The following is a 25,266-nucleotide window of genomic DNA, read 5'->3' as shown; positions in this document are numbered from 1 at the left end:
TGGGTGCGATGTGGCCCTGCACTGAATGGCGGGGGGCTGAAATTGGTGCTGTTGCCAGGGGAGGGAATGGGCAGGTTGGGTGAGGGCCACGGAGCAGGCTGCAGAACCTCGCTCCAGGGCAGGCGTGGGCCGGCTGCTCCAGCTGTGCTTGTGGTTCTTGCTCTTGCTGCTTTTTCCTGCTAGCACCTCCTTGCCACCCCCATGCGCTCCAGGGCCAGTGAGCACAGCTGGCATCAGGGTGGTCTGGCCAGTGCTGACGAGTGTGCATGTTTAGGGATAGGGTTGTGCAGTGTGGTGAGCATCACGGTGTTGGGCACGTGACTCTGGCGCATCTAGCAAAGGTCACGGGCATTACAGAGCTGGTTCTGTTCCCAGTCCAAGAATGTCGCAGGTTCAGGGAAGGTGGTTCTACTGTCCGCTGTTTACTCAACTCACTTTTTTCCTTTTCCCGCAGACTGTGTGACCCTGTGTAAGCAAAGCCACTCTCCAGGACCCATGTGCATCATCTTCTTTAAGTTTGATCCTCGCCCCACTTCCAAAAATGCATACAGGTAACCCCCTCACTCTGAGTCTGCCATCATCCGCTCAGCCTTGCTGCCCCACTGTCCTCAGTGCCCATGTAGGTGCCCCAAGCAGGGGAGGCATGCAGCTGCCGCCCGCGGGTGGGGAGAGGGAGGCCCCAGGATGAGTCTCGCAGGCCTGGCAACACCCTCTCAGACGGTGGCCACTGAGCGTGGGATGCTGGAGGGAATACCTCTCCGTGGTGAAGACCCTGAGTCAATGTACAAATCTACTAAGACACAGCCTCTAACAGTGGCTGCATGGGCTGGACAGAGGAGCAAAGTGGGTTGAGGCAGGGAGCAGCCCTGGGGGCTCTGACAGAGGACCAAAGGGCAGTGGAATTGGGGTGACAGTAGCCAAGAGCCTCACTTGGACTGGCTGGTCCATGTTGCCAGGAGAAGCCTGGGGAATGTTGTCAGTGTGCAGGGGGATGGGGGAAGCTGGGGGTACCTCCTCCGACTCTAGACACTGGCTCGTACCCCTGCATGCCCTGGGGCCCCCCAGCAGGACCCCATCATAATTTATCCATGCAGAGAATGAGGCTGAGATGAAACCACAACCAAAAATGACGTCTGAAACTGCTTACTAGTGCAATTGCCTGCAAAGTTTTTATCATTTTAAAATCTGTACCAGCAACGATTTCAACTATTTCAACCATCTTTTTGGGTTTGAGTCGCTGGGCCAAATCACAGATACCGTGCTGCCTCACATGGTGGCCAGATTCACTTGGTCCAGGCCAGGGAGTGGAGGGCGAGGAGTGTCCAGCATTCCCTTCCTGCAGAGGAGAGGGCAGCAGGCCAGGCCGGGGCCCAGGAGCTGACCCTGCCTGGCCTCTGCAGGGTGACCTGCGCATTGGGGTGCAGCCAGAGGGCAGATCCAGACCCAGTGTTTTGAGCAGGGAAAGGGTAACACACAGAAGGACAGTGGAACTGGAGTGCCCACAGAAGAACCCATCCTCCACCTGCCGCTGGGATCAGACCCTGCTGGAGAGGCACAGCCCTGGCTCACCAGATGACGAAGTCGCTGGGGTGCTGCACCAGCAGAATTGCTGGGCTGCCCTTGGGTGCTGACAACTGTTGCAGGGAAGGTGCTGGACGCTGGGTACTGCTTAATGCTGTGGGCTGGGGAAGCCACAGGTATGGCAGGAGGCTGATGCCCAGGAAGTTACGTGTGTGGTGGGAGCCTTCTGAGAAAGCTCTCAGTCTGCTACCTGCAAAAATAACATCTCCTCCTCCAGCATCTCTCTGGCTCCCTCCACTGACAAAATGTCATATGGCACCATCTGCAAAGTTCAGCTCTGTTATTACAGAAGGCAATGCAGAGCGAATTTGGGGCCGAGATGCATTGGCTGGCACAGTCCACCCCTTTGGCTACTGAGCTTTCTTATGCACTCTTCTATGCTCATTTGAACTTCCACTCACCAACAAAACAACCCTCTCTTCACCCAACAAGTGAGGAATTTCTCAGAGGAGGAGATGCTACCTGACAATCACTAAGTCCATCACTTTCTGTATTTGCTACTCCCGGATTCAGACACAGCCCCTCTTGAGATGCTCTTCCCTGTGACTACCTCCAACCACCTGCAGGTATCATAGAAATGGGAAGAAGGAGAGAGGAGTGTGAGCACGGATCTCTCTTGCTTTCGCTCACAGCCTGTACGTCACTGCCAACAGTGGTCCTAGCAACAGTGAACTCCTCGTGGATTGTGATTCAATATAGCCTTAGTGATTCTCTCAAATTGTCTTTGGCTTAGAGCCAAAGACTAAATATGCCTCCTTTGGGTGACTGAATGGCTATACTCAGTGTTTTCCCGACCACATGGGAGGGCCAGAGGGGCTTCTGGTGGCTGCTTCTGTTTTAGCTCTGGGGGTGTCCAGATAGGGGGAATGGGCAGGCTGCAGGCTCTCTCTGTATGTGCTTCAGTATGTGTGTGATGCTGGAACTGGACTGGAGGAGCAGGAGAGGGCTGTCATGGGAGGGGCACTGCAGTGAGGCCAGTGAGGAGAGGGCTGGTGAGCTGAGCCTGGGCATGTCAGAGATCTGGGAGGGGCTCCCACTGCCTGGAGTGGAAGGGGGAGCAGTGAAGGGGGCGGAGGCCCAGCTCCAGGGCCATGGGCATGGAGGGGAGCAGGCCCTGACTGTCTGGTGCTGCCAGGAACTCTCTGTGCCAGCAGGGCCTGCCCCAGTGGCTCTCACTTGGGTTCCTTCCTGCCTTAGCCATCCCTGTCTTGGCCTGGGTTGCACCAGCCTCTGCGCCCCCATCCTGGTACCACTACTATATTCTCATCTGCCTCTTACGTAGCAACAGTCAGGAATGAGAGCGTGCTTTGTTTAAAGTGTGTGTAATAAAGCATGTATAACATAGACATTTGCCACGCCACTCTGATCATTTGTAAGTATCTAGTTCCATGGTGTTAAGTACTTTCACGTTTTTGTGTGATCATCACCACCGTCCATTGCCAGAACTCTTCTCAGCTTCCTGAATTCTGTCTCCATCAAATAATAACCCCCACCCCCCTCACCCAGCCCCTGGCAGCCATGGTTCTCCTTTATATCTCTACAACCTTGGCTGCTCTGGGCACCCCATATATGTGGAATCATATAATATATGTCTTTTTGTGACCGGCTTCTTTCACTGAACATAATGTCTTCAAGGGCATCTGTGTTGAAGTGTCAGAATGTCCTTTCCTTTTAAGGCTGAATAACATTCCAGGGTATGGACCACATGGGTTATCCATTCATCCATCGGTAGGTACTGGGGTTGTTCTGCCTCTGGACTCTTGTGAATAGTAATGCTGCTATGAATATTGGCGTATGGATTTCTGCTCGAAATCCTGCTTCCAGTTCTTTTGGATGTGTACCCAGAAGTGGAAATGCTAGATCTTATGTACATTGTGTGTGCAGCTTTTTGGGGAACTGCCACATTGGTGTCTTCAGGTGTCTCTGACGGCCCCATCCTAGGCTCCCTGCAGCACGGCAGCCCACGGGTGGGTGGCAGAGCATGTCCCTACAGTGTGTCTCGTGCACCATCCAGACCAGACCCTCTCGTCCCAGCCAGACAGGTCTGGCGCTAGGGCCACTCTCCTCTTGAACCCTGTGCCCACAAAGCTGGTCCATGTGGCGGGGACTGCATGCTCCCTCCAGCACCTCCGTATCAACTGTGCAGTGCTCTCTGCCCCTCGGGGTAATAGGGGCACCTGTTTTTATTCATGCTCGTGGGTGGACCTCATCCCTGCAGTCTGGGTGCTCTGGGTCAGATGGCTGCAGAGAGGACGTTTACGGCTGGACCCGTGGCCGTTACTGCCATTGTGTAACAGTGCTTCGGACGGGTCACCTCTGCCCTGCGGAAGAAACAGACATCCTTGTCTCTGATGCTGTGAGCGGTGTTGTCTGTGGCTCTGCCATTTCCAGATGCTGATCTTACGGGAATGTGTTTTCCGGCTTTCAGGAGGGAGCTCCTGGGACCGGGAGAGGTGAGCCTGTGCCTGTCACACCCTGCCCAGGGCTGCCTGGTGATGTCCGTGGTTGGCCCATCCTGCCACTTGGCCCGGCTGCTGGTGGAAGGCATGGTCGCCAAAGCGTCTCCCTCCCTGGGGCTGTGTTTGAGTGTTCTGTCGTCTCTTTCCCACAGGAGAAGACAGACGTGGGCCACTCTGAGCATGTGTCTTGTGGGTTGTTCGTGCCCAGACTCAGCAGCCACTGCCTGAGTGGCTCTCCGTGTGGGAAAGGAGGGCAGGGAGGGGAGCCAGCTCAGCGCCTGCCTGGGGAATGAGTGCGAATATGGCCTCTGCAGAGCAGCCCAAGCCTGTTGCTGGAACGGATTGTCACAGAGCCTGCAGTCTGTATCCCCCACGTCTCTTGTTGCCACCCTACTGCCCTCCCTATTGAGGATACCCGTTCCTCCAGACATGGCAGCCCCCCATGCCACATGCCACTGCTGCATTCTCCCAGGTTCCCTCAGGCCTCCCTGTCTGTCCCCTGGGTGCTGGGCTGGCCCTGGTGCAAGTGTGGTGTGCCTTCTGGGTTGCATGCTAGCCAGACACAGATAAGCTCTTCCATGTCACTCCCTCCTGGGGTCACCCTGAACACAATGCGTCATAGCCCCTGCCCAAGGGCGTGATCCCCTGAGTGGTCCCAGCAGCCTTTGCCCCCCGATGCCCGTTGATGCCAGGCACTTGGGACTTCCATATTTTGGTGCCAGTTACCCAGTATGAGTATGGTCTGGGCTCCTGTTGGTTTTGCTCTTGTTTTTAGTTCTAGTGTGACTCTGCAGTACTCTGGCAAGGAGCCTAGTAGATAAGAACTTACGTTAGGGGTCTGTGAGATGCTAACGTGGAAGTTTCCCATGCTGGCCGCAGCTTTGCCCTGATGATCTTGGCATGCTCCGTGGAGGCAGCCGTGTCCGGTGGGATTCTGTTGATCTTATTTGCTTGATTGCAAAGGGACATATACTCTTTGAAAAGAGACCATGCCTCCCAAAGATGTGCAAAGCTAACCATGAGCTCACAGACCCCCCCTCCCTAGAAGGTGCACAGACTCAGCCTACACCTACCCTCAACAGCTGGTGAGGAGCGCTCACTGCTCATGGATAGTTCATCAGTGGTTTCAAAGGTCAGAATGAAACAAAGGCAGGGTTGACTAGCTGTGTTCAGGCCCCTCACTGTGATGGCCAGTCCCCTGCCTCTGGGCACAGTGGTGCGGATGGACCTTGGTTGGTGGTGTTGTCCCAGAGGTGGTGACTGAGCAGTTCCTTCTCTTACACGGAGCCTGGAGGTGGGCGCTCATCACACCCACATGTCTCCGAATTGCGTATTTAATGAAATCCCCAGCAAACCACGAAGTTCAGCTAAACAGTGACTCACTTAATGAAAATAACCTAGCAATTAATGTTCCTCGTTACAAACACAGGGAAACACCCCTTGTTTTAAAGAGGCAGTTGAAAATCTTAGGACAGAAGGTTTTACTCAGCTTTCCCCCCTCATTTTTCCTTATGTAGGGATCAAAAGCAGCCTCATTTTGGGCGCTGCCTTCCTGGCCTCCCCACCCCCACTCTCTGCAGGTGGCAGGACCAGTGTGCAGAGGAGTGCTGGGTATCTGAAGGAAGAGATCCTGACCGTGTGAAACCACCCCCACCCATGGCGTTAGCGGGGAGCCTGGCCCCTGCGGCATCCCTGCCAGAGCTGCGGAGTCTCCCCCACTCTGCGACACGGGACTCTTCCCTCTCCTGACTGCTGTCCAGGCCGTGGTGGAGGGACACCCACCAGGACGGCCCGTTCAGGCAGCCTGTGGGGGCAGGGCCAGCCAGGACACTTCCATGGCTTGGTTCCAGAAGGGACAGAGCTGATGTGGGAAGCAGGGATCAGGGCCAGCTGGCCTCTCCCTCAGACCGTCTATCTCAACCCGAGGCTGGGGTCCAGGTCGGAGCATGGCAGTTAGAGCCGCAGAGGATTGCTCTGGGCACTGCCAGGGCTCGTGTTGGGGCAGGGACCTTTCCCTCTCTGGTGCACATCCCTGTGCCAGCTCTGGAGAGGGGGTAGTGGCTGCAGGCCAGATGGGCGTCTTGAAGGTGGTGAGGCTTTGGGGCTTCCATGGCCGGGGTGTTCCACAGCCGTGCACAGTCTGGGCTGTGCTGGCACCTGCCGCCGGGCTGCACGGGGAAGTGCAGTCAGGGCAAGGGTGGGGGGTCGCACCCTGTGTCCATGGGCAAAAATACTCCCATGGCCTGGCACTGGTTTCACTTTCAGTTTATGAACATCTTCGATCATCCGTATCATACCATGAGCAAATGTTTATGATATCAACGAGACAGTATAGAAGTTATTTTTGAAAGTTTTTTTAGGACCTGACCATTGACCCAACTAATTTGGTTTTGGACCCAGTGTGACCACAGGCCACCGAGCCCCAGACCCTGGCCCCTTGTCCTCTGTTCTCCTATGCACCAGTCGTGGTGCTTAGAGGGCCCTTCCGGGGTCACTCCTCGGGCCCAGAGAGGTTCCCCTCAACCACCATCTGTGTTCTTGTTTAAATGGCAAAGCTGACTGGCAACTGAGATTTCTTACCTCTAAACCAGGCTCTGAAAACTGTGATGCTTTTTCTAATTGCCAAAGAAATGCTCGTTCGATTCATAATGAAAAAATCTAGTGAAACACAGAAGATCCCACCCATTAAACACCCTGAACTCAGGACAGCAGCCCTCGGAGATGCTGTGTGTGGGAGTGGTCCATGTGCACCCCAAGCCATACTGGTGAGCACACCCACACTTCCAGGATGCTTGCTGGGGTGTCTTCAGAGGAAGGGACAGATGGACAGAAGGAGGGGCACCTCCCTGCCGCCTGGGCACCCGGGCATGCTTGGTGCCTTGGCTAGAACTCCCCTGCAGAGCCCTCTCCGCTTGGCCCGGGTCTTGCTTGCTGGGCTGTTCTGGGTGGGCGGTGGGGGTGCAGGGCCGCACTCCGCCTCCTGGCCCTGGCCAGCACGGACACTCGTCTTTGAGCCTCGCCTTGCTCCGTCCTCGGCAGGGCCCTGGGCATGGTCTGGCCGAGGGCTCCCCGGAAACCACCGGCCTGGAACTGCTGCCGCCCCGTGTCCCCTGTGGGTTCCTATTCTCTTTGGGACTTGCCTGTATTATTACTGAGGCAAGTGTTCTTCATTAACTAGAGAAAAAAATGTGGCTTTTCTGTTTAGACCCAACGATTTCAGTTGTGTTTCTTTCGTCAGGCTCATCCTGGCAGCCAACAGGGATGAATTCTACCACAGACCATCCAAGAAAGCAGACTTCTGGGGGCGCAACAATGAGATCCTCAGTGGTGAGTCTTTCCTCGTGGTGGGTGGCCACCGAGGGGCAGGAAGCATGGGCCCCGGGTGGTCCTAATTGCTGCAGGTGCTGCTTCCCCGTGTAGATTCAGAATGAGTAAGTGGGCTTGGAAGGCTCTAATGGGGGTGGGCTTCCGGGTCTCTGTCTGGGGCCAGCGTTGGGTTGGCCATCCCAGAACGGTCCACCCAGCACCGCCCATGTGGCTTCATGTGCCGCGGATCCCCAGGAGAAGCAGCTGGGAGGGTCAGTTGGTTTAATGTTGGTGTGAGGTGCAGGCCCACGCTGTCACTCAGTGCAGCATCACAGTTGTAGGGGGGTGTGCGCACTTGTGCTTATATCTGTGCACGTTTCTGTTTATGTACAAGTGCCCCTTGCTCCAGTGAGAGCTGGTCTGAATCTGGGGAGCAGAGTTGGGTTGGGAAGCCTTCGGTGGGAGCTTCGTGAGGAGTTCCTGTGAGGAGAGGGAGGCGTGCAGGTGACAGCCAGGTCCCCTGCCCACCCACCCAACAGCCTCCCCCAGCCACTTGGACAGGGAGTAGTCCCTGCTCCTGGGGTGGACAGGAGCCCCTCTGCCTGGGAGCCAGGTGCCAAGCAAGCACAGGGAGCCTGGCAGAGTTGACAGGGTGCCCAGTGAGCTAGGAAGGTGGCCTCCTGGGCCTGGGAGGCACTGGCAGAAGGCTTCCCGTGGAGACTGTGGCTGGGCAGCATTGTGGGAAGAACACTGCTGGGTCGTCCCAGTGCTGTGTGAGAGAGGGACAGGAGTGGGGCGTCTGGGGCAGGGCACTGTCCTGGGCAGGAGGTCTGGGCGGTGGGGTGGGGAAAGCTACTGAGAGGCTGTGAGAGGGGACCCAGGGTGACTGAGTGCGAGAAGGAGAAGAGGCTGGGTCTCTGGGCTATCTTGGCCTCGTCTGAAACTGCACAGGAAACCTTGGAAATGTCTAGATATGCAGACCAGACAGGAGCAGGTGGTAGGCTGGTGAGGAGCCCCATGCTATGTAAATTCTGGGCGTAGCAGTACAGTGACCCCAGGGGGGTGTTTGTGTGTGGGGGGATGGTCCTTGGCTGGGTCACCCATGGCTCTTGCAGTGGTCCCAGGGCAGGCCTGCGAGGACATGAGAGGAGTGCTGAGGGGAGCCTGGGGGCACAGCCAGGACCATCCCAGCTATCCTGGGCTGGGAGGACACAGAAGGGGTTATGGGACAGGACAGGCTGTGCGTGTCCACCCTGCAGGACACAGATGGGAGGCTGAGGTGTGTGTGTGTGTTGGGTGAGGTGCTTGTCACGACGTCGGGGAGAGGGGCTATTGCCTTGGGGAAGGGAGGCAGGAGGCACCTCAGGAAGATGAGGACATGGAGGCTTGGAGGAAAGGTTAGCCTGCCCAGGCCCCTGCCCCAGATCCAGGACGAGGTTTGCGTGATGGAGCTGGTGCTCTGCTCCCAGCCTGGTGTCACCCAAGCTCCAGGATTCTGCCTGGGGAGTCAGTTGTCCTGAAGGGCTGGGTTCTGGGAGAGCATCTTTCCAGTGTCCTGCTGCTCTGCCCTGTAGAGTCAGAGCCCCTGTCCCACAGCCAGGGCTGTGGCCCTGAGGTGCGGCTCCCCAGGATGCAGGGGTAGGGTGGGCACTGCTGGTGATGATGCTGGCATCTACCCAGGGCTCGACATGGAAGAAGGCAAGGAAGGAGGCACGTGGCTGGGCATCAGCACGAGGGGGAAGCTGGCGGCACTCACCAACTACCTGCAGCCCCATCAGGACCCAGCTGCCAGGGGCCGAGGTATTGGGGGTGGGGCCTTGGGGCAGGGGCTTCCTTGGGCCTGCACAGAGACAGGGGGAGGAGTAGGATGGGGAGGAGGGCACGTTTTCCTGGGCCCTGCAGTCCACTGACTGGCCTCACTGTGGGAAACCCTATCGGCCTGGTCCATGTGAAACCCATGGCACTGACCTTTCACCCCTCTCAGGGAACGTGCTTCACACTTGTTCCCTGGGGAGTGTGTCACTCTCCACTGTGGGTCATTGTCCCCAACCTGTCCACTGTTTGCAGAGCAGGTACCCCTGGGAGGACAGCTCCATGGACACACAGTGTCCCCATGGACACCTTTGTCCCCACCGAAGGCTTTTCCCAAGCCTGCTGGACTTCCATGTGGGGGCACCATGGAGGAGAACAACTTTTAAAACCAACAAAAACAGAGTTCTCTGTGTGGACATCCTTGGCTGGTGGTCAGTGAGGTGCAGCCAGCCCACATGGGACCACCAGCCTCCCCAGGGAGAGGGGCTCAGCCTGCTGCCTCGGCCACGGGCGTCTGTTCCCCGCTCACAGGTGAACTGGTGGCCCACTTTCTCACCACGGACATGGACAGTTTCTCCTACCTGGAGAAGGTATCCACGGAGGGTCACCTGTACAACGGTTTCAACCTCTTAGCAGCTGACCTGAGGTGAGTCTGCAGGGGGGCAGGGACGCCCACTGAGCGCCACCTCCGGATTGGTTCGTGGGCTCAGCAGGGGGCAGGATACCTGCTGCACCACTCAGCTTGGGGTACTGTGGCATCTGTGGCAGCCTGTCCAGGGACATCAGTCCTGGTGAGCTTGATGAGCGTCCTGAGGCCGAGCCCATCCCAGACCCCCTGCTGTGGGGACTTGGGACCCAGAGCTTGGCAGTGGGGCTTCCTGTGACCGTATGAGGGCCGCTGGCTCCTGCCCAAGAGAAGTGGAGCATTACTGGAGCATGGGTGCTGTCCCAGCACTGGCTGTGACCCCTGCCTACACCGCCTCTCTGCCCCCAGGGCCCCTCCCCATGTCTGTGCTGAGCCCCCTGTTTTGGAGCCATACCTCACTGGCACTGCTCTCTGGTGGATGGAGGTGCCTCGGGCTGGTGAAGGAAGGTGCAAGCACACCTGGCAGTGTCTGGGACCCCACAGTGTTCGGGTGCTGCTGAGTGCGGGGGCCTCGCCACAGCATCTTCTGGGCGCTAGGTCTGAGTGGGCAGCATGACTGCTCTCGGTTTCTGTGAGGGACTTGGGGCTGTGAGATTTGGGAGTCAGGTTGCTGGGGTCTGAGCTATTTGGGAGTGGCAGTTGGAGCCTTACCAGGCCCTGTGGGCACACGGAGAGGTGCCTTGGGGGCTGACAGCTGTCACAGCAGTTGCAGCTACCTCTGGCTGGGTGCTGAGCCCCTCATGTGCAGCACTCAGCGTATCCTCAGACCCTCTGTGCACCTGCTGCAGCCAACCTCGAATAGGCAGGTGACCTGGCCACGACCACTGGTGGTGCGAGGTGGGGCCCGGGGTCCCCTGGTGCTGTGCTGTTGTCCCGAGTACCGCTGGAAACAGCAGCTGTATCACACCCGTCTCGCCCCAGGCTCATCCCCACTTGGTGCTGGCTGCCATTGGGCCGTGGGCTGGTGCTCAGAGGGTGTTTGTTTCTGCAGTGCCCGGACCTGAACCCTGGGCTCAGCCCCACACCAGCTCAGCAGCAGCGGCACAGGCACTGTCTGTGGCACTGGTATGGCTCCCTTCCCACTGCAGACAGGGAGCCCTGAGCTGAAGTGCTTGTTGGTACTTGGTTCAGGTTAGGGGTAGAAACACAGCACTCTCGTCTTCTGGGGGGACCTCAGAGGACCATTAGTCAGACACTGGTGGACAGGGCAAGGGAGGGTGCGGGGTCTGCATGCTGGGTGCCAAACTCCCACCTTTCCTTGTCTGCAGGGGTGAGTAACACTATTGCCAGTCTTACTGTACATGGCAGAATGTACTGGACAGGGGAGCAGAAGTGCTGTGGCCAGTGTGGAGAGGCCCTGTGTGGGTGTCTGCTTCTCTGCTGGCTGAGTGCCTTGAAGAGCAGCCAGCTGGTCCAGGGGTTGGTGGGAGCAGCCTGCATCCCCCCGACCTGGGTGGGCTGCGTGTCTGGGCTACCACCCATGTGAAGTGCAAGTTAGAGATGTGGCTGTGGGCGCTGCAGGGGTTTTGTGTATTTTGCTCTTCGGTGAAGTGAGCATCCCTCCCATGCTCCCTCCCTCCTGGCCTCTCCTTGCTCCCCACCTCTCCCCCTCCAAAGCTCCAGAAGTTGGTGGATGCTCCCACCAACGCAGGTGCCAGGGAAAGTGGTCAGTGCCCCACGGTTGGCCCAGGAATGGGTGCCTGTCCTGAGCCAGACTCCTCTCACGAGGGCAGGTCCATGAGCCTCCTTCCTGCCCCAGGAGCTCCAGGCCTGCTGGGTGGCATGCTCTGTCCTGCCCCTGCCTTGCAGACAGCCGTATCAGTCCAGAGGCACCAGTGCCCCTTGGGAGGAGGCCCGAGGCTGAGGGCAGCTGCTGGCACTGGCACTTACTGCCAGGAGCCCTCTCTTCCCTGCGTTGGCCTGCTGCAAACCTCTGCAGCTCTGTGTCAGTTTGGGCGTCATGTTGCCTGTCAGTATTTCTGTGTGTGTCTGACCTGAGCCAGGAGACCAGCCCCTGGGCTCAAACGCCGCAGGACTTGGTTCCAGCAGTGTGTCAGGTGGCTGGGTGATGAGGACCTCATGCTCTGAGCGGACAGTAGGGGTGGGCAGGCAGTCCTGTAGGCAGGGGAGGCCAGTAGGGCAGGGGCTTGGACCCCTTAGGGCCTGAGCAGCTCCCTTGGCTCCTCAGCCACAGGGTCAGGGCCTGCCTCCCTGGACACAGGCAGGTGGCAGCTGGAGAACCCTAGTAGGTTATGACCAAGGAACAGGTTGGCCCAAGGAGCATCCCAGTGCAGGCCAGAGGGTGGAGGGAGTCAGAGGTCAGAGGGATACAGAGGGCGCAGGGAGTTAGACGTTGGCCAGCAGCCCTGGTGGTAGGTACCAGGAGGAGCCTTGATCTCCTCCCTGAGTCAGTCCGAGTCCGACCCCCTTCCACCTGACTGGGCCTGGTGGGCATGGAAGCCCATGCCTACACGTCCTCATGTTTTCTAGCATTTTGCCTGCAAACAAAATCTCTGAAGTCATTAGATAGACCTCTGAAGAAAGGAGCCAAGGGTGGGGAGAAAGAATGTGAGCAGGACGTGAAGCCTCCTGGGGTCCGGGAGACCTGCCTGTGGGGCGTGGAGCTGGGAGGAGTGGCTGGGGTGGGCCTGGCCAATGGGACTCTCCCTCCCTTCCCAGCCAGCCTATTCCTCTGTATTTGTTCATCCTGAAAGCTCAGGTCTCTAAATCTAGAATCCTGCCAGGAAGCCAGCTCACGGGCCAGAAAATGTCCCTTTTGAGTTTTCGGAAAAGGCATTCCAGGTTACAGTGGGAAGCTTACTATGGTATTTTTGAATTAGAACATACTCAGCTTTGGAGCATTTTAAACTATTTTAAAATCCACGCTCAGTGTATGAAAGTAGAAAAGCGTGGTCTTTGATGCTTTGTTCAGAAGCCTCCATTACCCTGGGGGGTCTCGTCTAGGAAATGCTCAGAGATGAGCTGTAGGGGTGGGGGCTGAGTCCTCACCAGGGGACTGGTGATCCTGTGTGTGGGACTCAGCCCCCTGCAGTGGTCACCGCTAGCTGCCTTTAATTCTCCTGCCGTGGGGCATTCAGCAAGTTGGCGGGGTCTTTTAGATGTCACTCCCAGGCCAGTGGTTCCCATGGTGAGCCAGAAAACTTGATGACCCTGCCTGCAAGTCTCCAAGGGGCTGGGACCCTCAGTGCCCCTGACCTGGCTGCAGCTGGCCACCATCCCTGTGCTGGCTGTTGGCAGGGGGGCTGGGGATAGGGCTGCGGAGACTGCCAGGCAGCGAGGGGTCCACCCAATCTGTGGCCCTGTCTGATGGTCTCTACCCTCCTGTTCACAGCACAGAGAAGGGGGATGTCATCTGCTACTATGGAAACCAGGGAGAGCCCAAACCCATCGTCCTGGCACCAGGTGAGCTTGCTCTGGTGGGTGGTGACAGGGTGGGGGCTGCTGCTATGGGGACACCTCTGCATTTTTTCGGAGACTAGATCCCTGTCATACTTCCCTGCTGAGACTGCTTTCTGGCTGTTGGTGTATCTTACGGCGTGCTCCTACCTGGTCTACGTGTCAGGCTGCCTTCAGCTTAGGCCGCCTTCCCCCGGCGCCAAGCCCGTGTCTACCCTGAGGAAATGGGAACCTGAAAGGCACAGAAGGACACAGACTGCCACCTCCCCACATTCTGTGCGCTGGCCCAGAGGCCTTCGTGGAAGCCGTCTCCGTGATGCCCTCAGTTCGCAGTGCTAGAGACTCTGAGCCTGCAGATGCTTCTTTGCTAGATTGTTGCTTCTGTGAAAACTGTGAAAAGAAAAGAAATTCTTTTCTCCTACACCCTGTGGTTTCAACCCCAGCCTGCCCTCGCCTGGTCCTTGTCACTGCTTTTTTAAGAAGAGCTTTGTGGAGCTCTAGCTCACATATCATACAATTCCCCCAGGGAAGCACATCGCTTAGTAGGTTATAGTGTGCTCACAGAGTTATGCAGCTGTCACTGCCTCCTCCTGCCTAACACTTCCATCACCTCCAAAACAAACCGTGCCCACTGGCAGTCACTCCTCCTCCCCGCTCTTTCCCCGCCCCTGGTAACCGCCAATCGACTTTCTGTCTCTGTGGATCTGCCTATTCTGGACGCTTGATGTAAACAGAGTCTTGCAATGTGTGGCCTTTGGTGTCTGGCTTTTCCCACTTAGCATCTTTGTGGCAGCCCGAATGAGGGCTTGATTCCTTTTAATGGCCGAGGTATATCCCAATGCACATAGACTCGACATTGTGTTTCTCCGTTCGTCTTCGCATGGATCTCCGGGTTATCTCTACCTTTTGGAGATTATGGATGATGCAGCTATGGCCTTTGCTGTCAGCTTTTGTGCAGATGCATTTTCATTTCTTTTGGGCAGATACCTGGGAGTGGAATTGCTGGATCGTAAAGTCATTGTTTAGTCTTTTGAGAAACCGCCAGACTGTGTTCCAAAGCAGCTGGTTTTACTTTCCCACCAGCATATGAAGTGTCAACTTCTCCACACCCTCGCCTGAAGTTGTCATTGTCTACTTTTTAGTCCCAGCCATCCCCGTGGGTGTGGGTGTGGGTGTTACCTCACTGTGGTTTTGCTTTGTATGTCCCTGATGGCTAATGATATTGAGCAGCTTTGCATGTGTGTGTTTTCTTTGAAGAAATGTCTATTTAGAGCCTGAATTGCATTTTTTTTGCATTGCTATTATTAAGTTGTAGTTCCTTATATATTCTAGCTGCTAGTCCTTAATCAGACATATGATTTGCAAAAAATGGTCTCCTCTTTTGTGGGTTTTTTATTCACTTGATTGTCAAGCAAATGACAAGCAAGAACGTTTTGAAGTGCATTGTTTTCGAATTTGATGACGTCGATTTTATATATTTTTCTTTTGTTGTTTGTGCTTTTTGTGTCATTGCTAAGAAGTCGTTGCCTGATCTAGGGTTGTATAGCTTTCCTTTGTATTTTCTTCTAAGACTTTTATAGCTCTAGCTCTTGCATGTAGGTCTTTGGGACATTTCGAATTGATTTTCGTGTATGGTGTGAGGTAGGGGTTCTACTTCACTCCTTGCATGTGGCTACCCAGGCGGCCAGCACCACCGATGAGTGGCCTTTCCCGTCGCTGCTGGTGGATAGAGCACAGGGATCCCTGGGATAGTGGCGTGGCTCTGGGGTCTGGCAGAGCCAGGGCTGCCTTTCTTGGAAGTGGCTGAAGTCACACCATACTCAGCCAGGATCCTGCCCGGAAAGTCTGGAGGCTGGAGAAGGTGGCGGTGCCCTGTCCTCAGAGCATCTTCGAGGGTTCGTGACCCTGAATGCACCTGCCCTTGCTGCCTGCTGTTGCCTCTCTACCTCGAGGCCATGCCTTTTTTTTTTTTTGATGTGAGAAACCTGTTACTTTGTGATGACTTCTATTAACTCATTAACTCAGAACTCGTTCTGAGAAAACTTGTGCTAAGACCTCAAGGCTCTTCCAGCCAGGGTCCCCGCTATCATGCAGAGGAGGCCCTGCCTGTGCCCACTTGGGGGCGCTGTCCTGATGTTGGTGGGTTCTCTAAGTGCTGTGATGCGAGCCAGCACCGATTTTGGGCGGTGCACTCCTGTCCTTGGTTGCTGATTATCCTACCTTTGACCTGCTCAGGTGGACCCACACCTTGAAGGTTTTTTCTAGCTTAGAAGGATGGGAGTGAGATGGAGAGATTGTTCCCTCTCAAGGTCCCCCTTTCCTTTGTCCAGTTGGATTTCAAGTTGTTTATTCCTTATTGTCAAAGCCATTTGGTCTCTGTGCCTTGCAGTCTCCTTCTGGTGCCCCAGTATTTTGAATTTTCCATCTCTTGCTGTGCAGATGGGTTGGGAATACTCGTAGAGAAGATGCTGGAGTGTGGGGCAGCCTGGCCTCAGTGGCCCCCGTCTGTATCCTGGCACCACGCCTGCTGCTGTGTGGGTGGGTGGGAGTTTACCCTAAATTCAGACGGTGTGGCCTTAATACTGATGGACTGACCCCTCCCTGCAGGGACCTACGGGCTGAGCAATGCACTGTTGGAGACGCCTTGGAAGAAGCTGTGCTTTGGGAAGCGGCTGTTCCTGGAGGCTGTGGAGCAGAGCCAGGACCTTCCTAAGGATGTCCTCATTGCCCAGCTTCTGGACGTGCTCAACAATGAGGAGGCGTGAGTGGGTGGGTCCCCCATTGCTCTGGCCCACGGACAGAGAGGCAAGCAGTCTCTGCTGCCCTGTGAGGCCCATGGAGGTAACTGGGGCAGCTCCTCAGCTACAGGGAAACCTGACGGATATGCTGACTCTGACCTCTGGCCCCTCCACCTGTCTCTGTGAACTGGTGAGGTTTCCGACGGGGGGACTCTGATGATGGGTGATGGGGCAGTCGCGGGCTGGTGTGCTGGGAAGCCTGGTGCTTCTAGAGCTTGGTGGGGGTTGCCGTGGGGCCGAGAGCAGCTGGAGAGTCCTCTTTGTTTGCAGGCAGGAGACATGGCACAGACAGACCCACCCTAGATATTACCTGGGGAGAAGGAGCCTCTGACATGACTTCCTTGAGGCATTTCAGTGGCCTCTTTAGGGGGCACCTACCCTGGGAGACCACCCTCTGGTGGACCTCAGCTATCCCAGGGGTGGGAGAGTGTGTCAGCGTGCTGGCCAAGCTACCTTCTTGCCACTCAGTGACACGGCCCACACATCCCTCCTCTACACCACTCAGGCCAGGCCAACATCCTGTCCAGATGCTCAGTGGTCTCTTAGTGGAGCCCTGACACAGCCTGCCACTTGCTCCTCTCCCCTAGGCCCCCTCTTGTCCCTTGCTTACCTTCTTCTCTTCTCTGAACCATGAACCAGGGCCACCCTCAGCACAGCCACCCGCTCAGAGAAACCCTGCCTGGGCCTGCCTAGTGGCCCATGCTTAGCTGTAAATCCACGCAGCCCTCAGTCACTATCTGTCATTCCCTGCTGGCCCAGGACAGGCCCTGGCTGTTTTTATTGATACCTGTGGCCCCAGTGCCAGCAATCATGGCCCACAAGCTTCAGGGTTGAGTGGACTCTTGCCAAGTGGAGAGATGCCCTTAGGGCACCTTTTGAGATAGGCAGGGAGCCGATGTGGCCAGGTGACTGCACCTCTTAGCTGGGCCCCTGCCTGTAGCACCCCCACAGACTCAGGCCCCACTGAGAGGAGAGGACAGGTTCGCTCCCTGGGTGGCTTTTGCCCCCCTGCAGGGGGGCCCTGTCCCGCTCTGGCCTAACAGACCCCAGGCAGTTTCAGATCTAGAAGAGCCTTCCCAGCTCTGAGCTCACAGGTGCTCCTGGGTCCTTAGTCCTGGGAAAGCTCCCAGTGGCTCAGTTAGGGGCAGCTTTCCCAGTGATCACCATCTGGTAGCTGGGCCCAGTGATGTAGTCCTAAGTGAAAGTCTTGGCAGAGATTTGAGCCCTTGGGCAGAAAAGTGCGCGAAATAATATCCCTTCCTAGGCTGGCGGTGCCTCAGGCACTGCAGGGCTCCGGGCAGGCAGCAGAGATGCTGGCGGTGACCCCTCCTCTGTCCTTCCAGGCAGTTGCCGGACCCAGCCATCGAGGACCAGGGCAGGGAGCATGTGCGGCCCATGCTGAGCAAGTATGCGGCTGTGTGCGTGCGTTGCCCAGGCTATGGCACCAGGTATGGTGGGGCTGTTTGGTGCATCTGGTCCTGTCCCATGAGGAATCTGGCCTTACTTAAGCTCTGTGGACCCCAAAGCCTCCTTCTTATCTAGAAGAGCCTGTCATTTCAGCTTAGGGGGCTGTGGGATGAGCAGATGCCAGCTCCCAGGGGCGCTGCAGACCAGGTGCACAGCCTCTGAGGCTTCCACTGCTTCCCAGGAGGGGGTCCCAGGCTGCCTCCTGCCCTCTTACACTGCTACAAGGGGGCCAAGATGGCATTGGGCATATTCTTGTCAGCGAAGTCAGCAAATCCCTGTGGACTCAGAGGTCTCACAGTCTGGCTCTTGTTTTCACTTGCTATGACCAGTGTCAAGGTTAGGTCATCTCAGCCTGGGATGTTGCCTTATCCCAGGAAAGGTGAAAAGACTATGGTTGCAAGATGAAAGTGTCCAGGAGGGAGAAGCATGGGTTTTGTCGTCCTGGCAAATTCCTTTCCCGCGTCCCTCCCTGCTGGGGGTGAGGCTGGGAGGCCTGGCCCACCCACGTGGCTCCATCAGAGGGCAGCTCAGATGCTGCACTTGGAGGTGGCTGGGCTGCACAGAGGAGGGTCGGTGGCTGGTCCAGCCAGATGCTTCAGGAGTGCTGCTGCTACCCGCCTGGCCCCCCTGGCCTGCAGGTGGAGCATGGCTGCATGTGCAAGCCACATCTGCCTAGGCTCAGCTTGTGTCCGGCTGGGGGTCTGCAGAGACTGTGATGGATGGGCCCTGCCCTTGGGGACCCGTGGCCCGCAAGGACTCAGGGATGAGGTGTTTGGGCCATGACAAGTGCTGACTGGTTTTTAGGTTCAGGTTGTCTGAGGTTGAGCCAAGCCCCATCTTTCCCCGCGGGGGGGAGAGGTTGGTATATTGCTGCCTCTGTGCAGCTAAGGAGGTGGTTCTCCCAGGAGGATGTGAGCCAGCCTCGCTGTGGTAACATGGGGAGGCTCTGGGGACCTGAGGCTCTGCTGATGCTGAGGGCATCAGGCAGAGAGATGGACATGGGAAGTCCTGGGGACTACTGACCAAGAGGGTGGCAGGCCCCCCAAGTCTTCCATCCTTCAGGGAATGTCAGTTTCAAGCCCTCTGGCTAGGGGATAGGGTGGTGGGCAGGGCCAGCATGGTGTGAATGCCCAGCACTGATGTTCCCCCCGGGCCCGATGATGCTCCCTGGCCTAAGGAGGGTGGCATGGCTCAATGACAGTCTTTCTTGCTGGGCTGGCTTTTCCCTCAGCAGGAGTGTCCTTTTCCTCAAGCCCCTCCATCATGGGCTTATTTTTGTGACTAAATTGTGTGCTCCTGTGTACTTAGTATGTGAAGCAGAATGCCAGGTCTCCACTCTGGCTGGGACCCCCAGTTCATAATATGCATGCGCCCACTCTGGGTGTCAGCCTGCACTAAGTCTGCTTAGGGACTTGGTGCCTGCCCTCCATCAGTGGGAGACAGGTGCTAAGTGAGTACCGGCCATGAGGGGGGCCGGGCAGGAGGAGAGGTGTGCTGAGTATTTGGGATACGGAAGTCGGGGGTGGTGAGGGAGGGCACAAAGGAGTTTTCTAGGTGAAGAATCCTTGGTCCCCAAACAGTTGACAGGTTGGCCTCTTGGAAGCTCTGAGTGTCCACAGCGATGCTAGGCCATTGCCTGAGGGCCCTGGGGGGTTCTGAGGAGGAAGTGCATTGTCAGCCCAGGGCTCACCCTAGCGACAGTGGTGGGCGGTTGGGGCTTGTACTACAGAGGGTGGGCAGAGTAGGCTGGGAGGGTTTCAGAGTGGGGGCAATAGGACTCGTTAAGTGGGAGCTCCAGGCCCCATCAGGCTCAGTGCCCAGCTACCCCAGAAGGGTACCTCTACTCCTCAAGGCTGCAGCTCATTAGGGGCCTGCCTCCAACCAGGCTGAGTGCCTGGCACAGGCCCCGGGTGCGGTGGGCTTGACCTTTCTGCCTCAGATCTGACCCCAGTTGGGGCTCTGACAGGTGGGCAGGGTGCTGAGGGCAGTGGGCTGAATGTGGGCCCCGTGCTCTCTTTCAGAACCAACACGATCATCCTCGTGGATGCGGATGGGCACGTGACCTTCACAGAACGCAGCATGCTAGACAAGGACCCTTCCCGCTGGGAGACCAATACCCACGAGTTTAGGCTGCAGAGCTAAGTCCTACCCCTGGGTGTGGCCAGACAGCTCCCGTAAGGCCCTGCCTGGAGGGCTGATGGGAACCTTCCACAGCACATGCACTGCCCGTGCACGACTCCACCAGTGTCCCTCCGGACCAGGGCCCTCTGATTTGTGTGTGATCTGTCCGTGTCCCTATATCCGGCTTGAGGTCCATCCTTATGCCAGTCGAGTGATAGGATCCCACAGCCAGGTCAGGGGCAGGTCCAGGTGGGCTTTGCATGTGTGAACGCACCTGGCCTTGCTCCTGCCCATGCATAGAGATGCATTGCAAGGCACACACTTACGTACATGTCTATACATGCAGAGGCACCCATGTACACCCTTTGGGGGCACATACACAGGCACAGGCAATAGATACGTGCATACATCTTGGAGCACACACACGCACTCGTGCCAGACAGGCAGAGCTGTGCCTCTCAGGGGCTTTGCTTTAATCAAAACAACAGGAGTTTAAAAGTGTCCCCTTCTCTCCTGGGCATGGGCCATTCCTGACAACCAGACCTGCTCTTGGAGGAGAGATAGGCCACACATGGAATGAAGAATGAGGAAAATGCAAGAAAAACCTACTCTCAACGAAGTTCAGGTCTCGTTGGTGGGCCCAGTGGTCCTGTGTGCACTAGTGGTCCCATGTGCATGGGACTGTCCTGTGACTGGGAGTCCTTTGTGTGCTGAGTGCCTCAGCAGCCTGTCAGACCCTGCCTGCCCACTTGTGGGTTCTGGGCAGGCCCATCTCAGTGAGGGGACATAGCCAGCCCTTGCCTTTCCCTTTTCCTTGGGGAGGCAAACTTCATAGGAACCTGTACTTGAACGTGAGATGTCAATAATAAAACTCTGAGGCTGTGGTGAGTCCACACAGTCCAGGTCCTTAGCTCTTGTGACGGGGACAATTGGAGCTGCTGTGTGCAAGGGGTTGGGGGCTGCTGTCCTGGCCTGCAGGAGTTCCCGTGGCACAGATACTGCTACAAGGCTTGTTCCACTTTCTCTTTCTGCTTATAGTTTCCTGAGTGCTAAGAGGGTCCTTGGGCAGAGGCTGGGGTGTGAGAGAGCCTGTGTATATGGGACACAGTAGTTGCCAGTGACAGAGCCTCCTGAGCCGGGCTGAGGAGCCAGGGATTTATCTGGGTACAGTGGGGCACCCCCGGGAGCCCCCTGAGGGAACAGTGTGGTCAGACCTGCACTCAGTATGGACCATGGAGGCCAGCTCAGGCTCCCAGCTCAGGCGCTGCTAATGCCTGATGCCCTCTGTCTGCCTCCTCAGGCTGCCTCCCAACATGGACCCCGCCCCAGCATTCACCTGGCCAGGCACATCCACTCTTGGGAGGCACCACAGAGTGGGTGCAGAGCCACTGAAGAGCCTCCAAAGATGTCCACCTCTGCCCCAGGGGTGGGGCATTAGGGGAAAGCATCCCCACCCTTGTCATGGACCCCTCTGTGTCCAGCCTGCTCAGGACTCCCCAACAGCCTGGGTCCCCCAAGGAAGGGACAGCTCAAGGTGTAGTTCTGTGATTGTTAGGGGGTGAGTTTTGTGCCCCCAAAAGATACGCTGTAATCCTTGTTAGGGACCTTCTTAGGGTTTTATAGAGCTAATGGAGATAGAATGAGGTCATTGGGGGAGGGGCCCTAAACAAATATGACTGGTGTCCGTATTAAAAAAAGGGAAAATTTGGACACATAGACGTGGGCATAGAGAGAACATCCTATGAAGACAATGAATATGCTGCCACACGCCAAGAAATTACTAGAAGCTGGGAGAAAAGCCCGGAACAGATCCTTCCCTGTCACCGTTAGAGGGAGCGTGACCCTGCTGTCACCTTGATCTCAGACTGCAGGCCTTCTGAACTGTGAGAGAATAAATTTCTGTTGTTTATGTCAGCGGTCCCCAACCTTTTTGGCACCATGGAGGGTTTCTTGGAAGATGGGTGTCGGGGCTTTGGGGGCGACAGGAGGTGGAGCTCAGGCCGGCTTTGCTTGTTGCCCGGTTCCTGCCTGAGGGTTGGGGGCCCCAGGTTTATGCCATTCATTTGTGGTATTTTGTTATGGCAGTTCTGGAAAAATAACATAATTGTGGCCTTCACTTTAGAGACAAGGAAACCAAGGCTTAGGGATACACCGTAACAGTCCCTTAGTCCCAGGGCAAATGGGGAGGCAGAGCCATGAGGCCAGGAAGGAGCACAGTGAGGACAAGATGGACCTTGGGGTGCCTGCCCCTGTGGGCCCACAGTCCTCCCACGCTGGTCTCATCCTGCTGCCCAGCACCCCTCCCACCTTCATTCCTCTTAAGCCTCTGCCACTGTTTATGGCCACACTTTCTTCATAGTTTCTGCCCCAGGGCCTTTGCACTCATCCCTTCTCCCCAAGGAACTCCCCTTTCATATATGCCAGCCACACTCTCCCTCACATTCTATGGGCTTTGGCTAAAGTTTTCTGGGGAAGGGGGTTCGTCCCATCTAAATTTGCAATTTTCCCTCCCTTACTCCCTTTCTTTCTCTATATCAGTCAGCGCTTTCTGACATATTATGCATTTTGATTGTTTCTTTTATTTTTTTTTTAAGATTCTGTTTATTTTTAGAGAGAGAGGAAAGGAGGGAGAGAAACATCACTTGGCTGCCTCCCGCACTTGCCCTGACTGGGGACTGGACCTGCAACCCAGGCATGTGCCCTGACTGGGAATCCAACCAGTGACCCTTCATTTTGCGGGACGATGCACAGCCAACTGAGCCACACCGGTCAGGGCTTGATTGTTTATGTGTCTCCCTGTCAGGAGAGCTCCAGGAAGTCAGACCCTGTTCTCTCTTGCTCACTGCTGTATCCCGATTCCTAGCTTAGGTAGATATTTGAACCAGGAGTGACAGTGCTGATGTTTCCCAAGCCATGTGTTTATTTAGGTCGGTGCCTTGAAATGAGTCCTCTGTACTGTTAGAAGGGTGCAGGGACCCTAGGAAGCTGATGTCTTCGAGAAGCACTTTTGACATACCATCAAGGAAGGCCCGGGCCTGACTTTGGCATAGCTTAGCCAGTTCTTTGTGCTTGCCACCAGATAGATACATTCGATCCCTGAGCCCCCAACATGGGCCCTCTTCTGGGCGGATGGGGAATTCATCCCTTTCTCAGATGCACCTTTTTCAGATGAGCTGCTGCTGCTCTCTGGCTCCAAGACAGCACAGCTGAGGTGTGCTGGCATGGAGGCTGGACGTGGGAGGCTGACTGATGCAGAAGCATCTGTGAGCAAGCATGACCAGCTCAGGAATGCAGCCTGACCTCAGGTCTTGTCCCGGCAGGTCTGGGCTCCTTGTCTTCTGCCCACGGGAACCCCTCACGACCCCATCTTTTGATATGTTTTCTCAACTGATGGTTATTGCCACTAATTCACTGTCAACAGGAATCCTCAGTTTGGGGTGCAGTGAAGAAAGAAACTTTATTCAGTGCAAAACTGCTCAATTGTGAGACAGCATGGCTATGAAAAAAGCATAGCTGTAGGACTCTGGGGCCAGCCCCTCTCCGACTAACAGCTCTGCTCGGCCCGGCAAGTCATCTTTAGTATTTCAGTTCAGGCAAAGAAACACGGTATTAAGTTTTTGATGTTTTTGATGGAAAGTAAAAGTACATTCTCTGAGCCATAGGGGAGCTGGCTTATATGGACAGAAGCCCCCATATCTGGTCTCTGATTGGTCCATCCTCATGCAAACAAAGACTCCAAATCCTTGTAGTTTGGCCCAAAAAGCACTTCTGTTTGGTTAGAACAGAGCCACTCTGATTGGCTGGAACTGCACAGCTCCAATTGGACAGGGAAAGCCTCAGTCCTATTGGTTGAAATAGGATTCCAGGAACTCCACTGTAAGGGCTTGCTCAGATGGCAGAAACACAGTGCAGGTAGGCAGTTCAGTGCAGAGGCAGACAGTTGAGTGATGACTTCTCTGTGAAGTGCAGTTTGTGTGAGAGTCCCCTGTGCAGAAATGGCTGAGGGGCTCTGTTTTCAAAAATTTGAGCCCACTTAGCTACCAGGATCCTTTCCCTTCTTAGTAGGTGTCTTTTTTTCCTCAGAGTTCACAGTTTGGATGTGTACACATTTGCTGGTAACCATGATCACTTGGTTAAGGTGCCAGCAGATGGCATCATCCAGGTTCTTCAGCAAAGACCTGGCTTATAGGTGAGCCAGGATGAGGTGGAAACATGAGCCTAGAGAGAAGTTTCCTCCCCTAAATTGAGCTGGAGTTTCCGACTTCCAGGCATCAATCTTTGTGACTTAGAGGCTGGAGTCAGGTGGAGACTGTAGGGGAGGTCCTGTGGTGAGGGTCCTTGTCCTTCACCCACTTGGTCCCCACCCCACCCTTGAGGGAAGCTGGCTGTAGGGTGCAGGTCTGAGGTGTCAAGTTGGATCAGGGCAGGTGCTGGCCCCCCAGCTCAGCAAGCAACAAAATATGGAGAGGTGGCTGTGGCTGGATGGTAGTTTTTCAAGTCACATGGACTTTGACTGCCCTGGGCCAAGGCCAGCAACTGGCTGAGTCCAGGAACCAGACCCTCACGGGACTTGGCGCCACTGTGAAGTGACAAGTGTTGACCACTGAGTCAGCCAGGTAAACAGAAGGGGGCAGGAAGGGAGGGAAGGGCCTGGGTAAGCTTCCAGCTTCCTCACCTGCAGTACTCCCTCTCCTGTCCTTTGTTAACCTTTTTGTTATGAAATGATTTTAACTTGCTACAAACTTGAAAAAAATAGAACAAATAATTCCAATGTCCTTCAACCACTCCTCCCAAATGTTAACACTTTACCTAACCACAGTAAAATGATTAGAACCAGGAAATTAGCATTGATACAATACTATTAACTGATATACAGACCTTATTTGAATTTTATCAATTGTCCCACTAATATCCATTTCCTAAGCCAGGTTTTAATCTAGGACCCAGATCCCACATGGAAATTTATTGTGTCTCCTTTAATCAAAGATGGTTCCTCAATCTGTCTTTGACTTGCATGATCTTGACACTTTGTTTTTTGGTAGAATGTTGCTCTTTTGGGTTTGCCTAGTCTTTCTTCATAATTATATACAGGTATTGCCTTTGGGGCAGAAGTACCAAGTGATACATGTCCTGCTCTGGAGATCCACAATTTGTCCCTTGCCTGGTGCTTTTTTTCTTTCATTTTTATTAAGGTATAATTAATACGCACTGCAACACATCCTTATAGTGTATAACTTGGTAAGTTTGGATGCGTATACGTTTGCCGGTGCTTTTGGTCACTTGGTTAGGGTGGCGTCTCAGGTTTTTTCCACTGCAAAGTTACTGTTTAAGCTTTGCAATTAGCATCTTGGGGAAGAAACTCTGCAACTCTGTAAAACCGCCCCCACCTCCCACCAGTTTCTCGTAGTTTTGCCCATTTTTTTAAGCATCCATTTTTGTCTTAATGTGCTGTCTGCCAGATGGGATTTTTTTTTATTTCCATTTCTTCTTTATTTACTGGAATGCTGGTCTAAATAAGGAAGAGCGGTCCCTTATCCATTTATATCCTCCTCCCTTTCTTGAGGCTCCTGATACAGTGTTAGGAAATGGAAAAGTGCGAGACAATTGAGGATACTTGTCCTTTTTTATCTAACAATTATGTTTCATGATTTTAATTGGA

The 25,266-nt window shown here is 55.4% G+C and overlaps 1 protein-coding gene across 5 annotated transcripts in view; it reads left to right on the top strand.

The window, feature by feature from the left end:
* Window positions 1-21,408, top strand: part of TANGO2 (transport and golgi organization 2 homolog) — a 33,234-nt gene extending 11,826 nt beyond the window's left edge. For 2 of the 5 annotated variants that reach the window (XM_037067322.1, XM_037067321.1), the window contains exons 2-9: window positions 455-551; window positions 7,279-7,367; window positions 9,027-9,146; window positions 9,690-9,804; window positions 13,157-13,227; window positions 15,829-15,982; window positions 17,363-17,467; window positions 19,508-20,517. In XM_037067322.1, coding sequence (XP_036923217.1) covers window positions 496-551; window positions 7,279-7,367; window positions 9,027-9,146; window positions 9,690-9,804; window positions 13,157-13,227; window positions 15,829-15,982; window positions 17,363-17,467; window positions 19,508-19,628 — 831 coding nt within the window. In that variant the 5' untranslated portion in view covers window positions 455-495 and the 3' untranslated portion in view covers window positions 19,629-20,517. Of the gene's footprint in view, window positions 1-454; window positions 552-7,278; window positions 7,368-9,026; window positions 9,147-9,689; window positions 9,805-13,156; window positions 13,228-15,828; window positions 15,991-17,362; window positions 17,468-19,507 lie in introns of those variants that run through there. The other 3 variants (XM_037067319.1, XM_037067323.1, XM_037067324.1) reach the window with 3 other exon arrangements.
* The last annotated feature ends 3,858 nt before the right edge of the window (window positions 21,409-25,266 follow it).

Source organism: Sturnira hondurensis, unplaced genomic scaffold, assembly GCF_014824575.4.
Source record: "Sturnira hondurensis isolate 20B ecotype Veracruz unplaced genomic scaffold, ASM1482457v3 Scaffold0017254, whole genome shotgun sequence".
Classification (NCBI taxonomy): domain Eukaryota; kingdom Metazoa; phylum Chordata; class Mammalia; order Chiroptera; family Phyllostomidae; genus Sturnira; species Sturnira hondurensis.
This window is presented reverse-complemented; position numbering and strand designations above follow the sequence as displayed.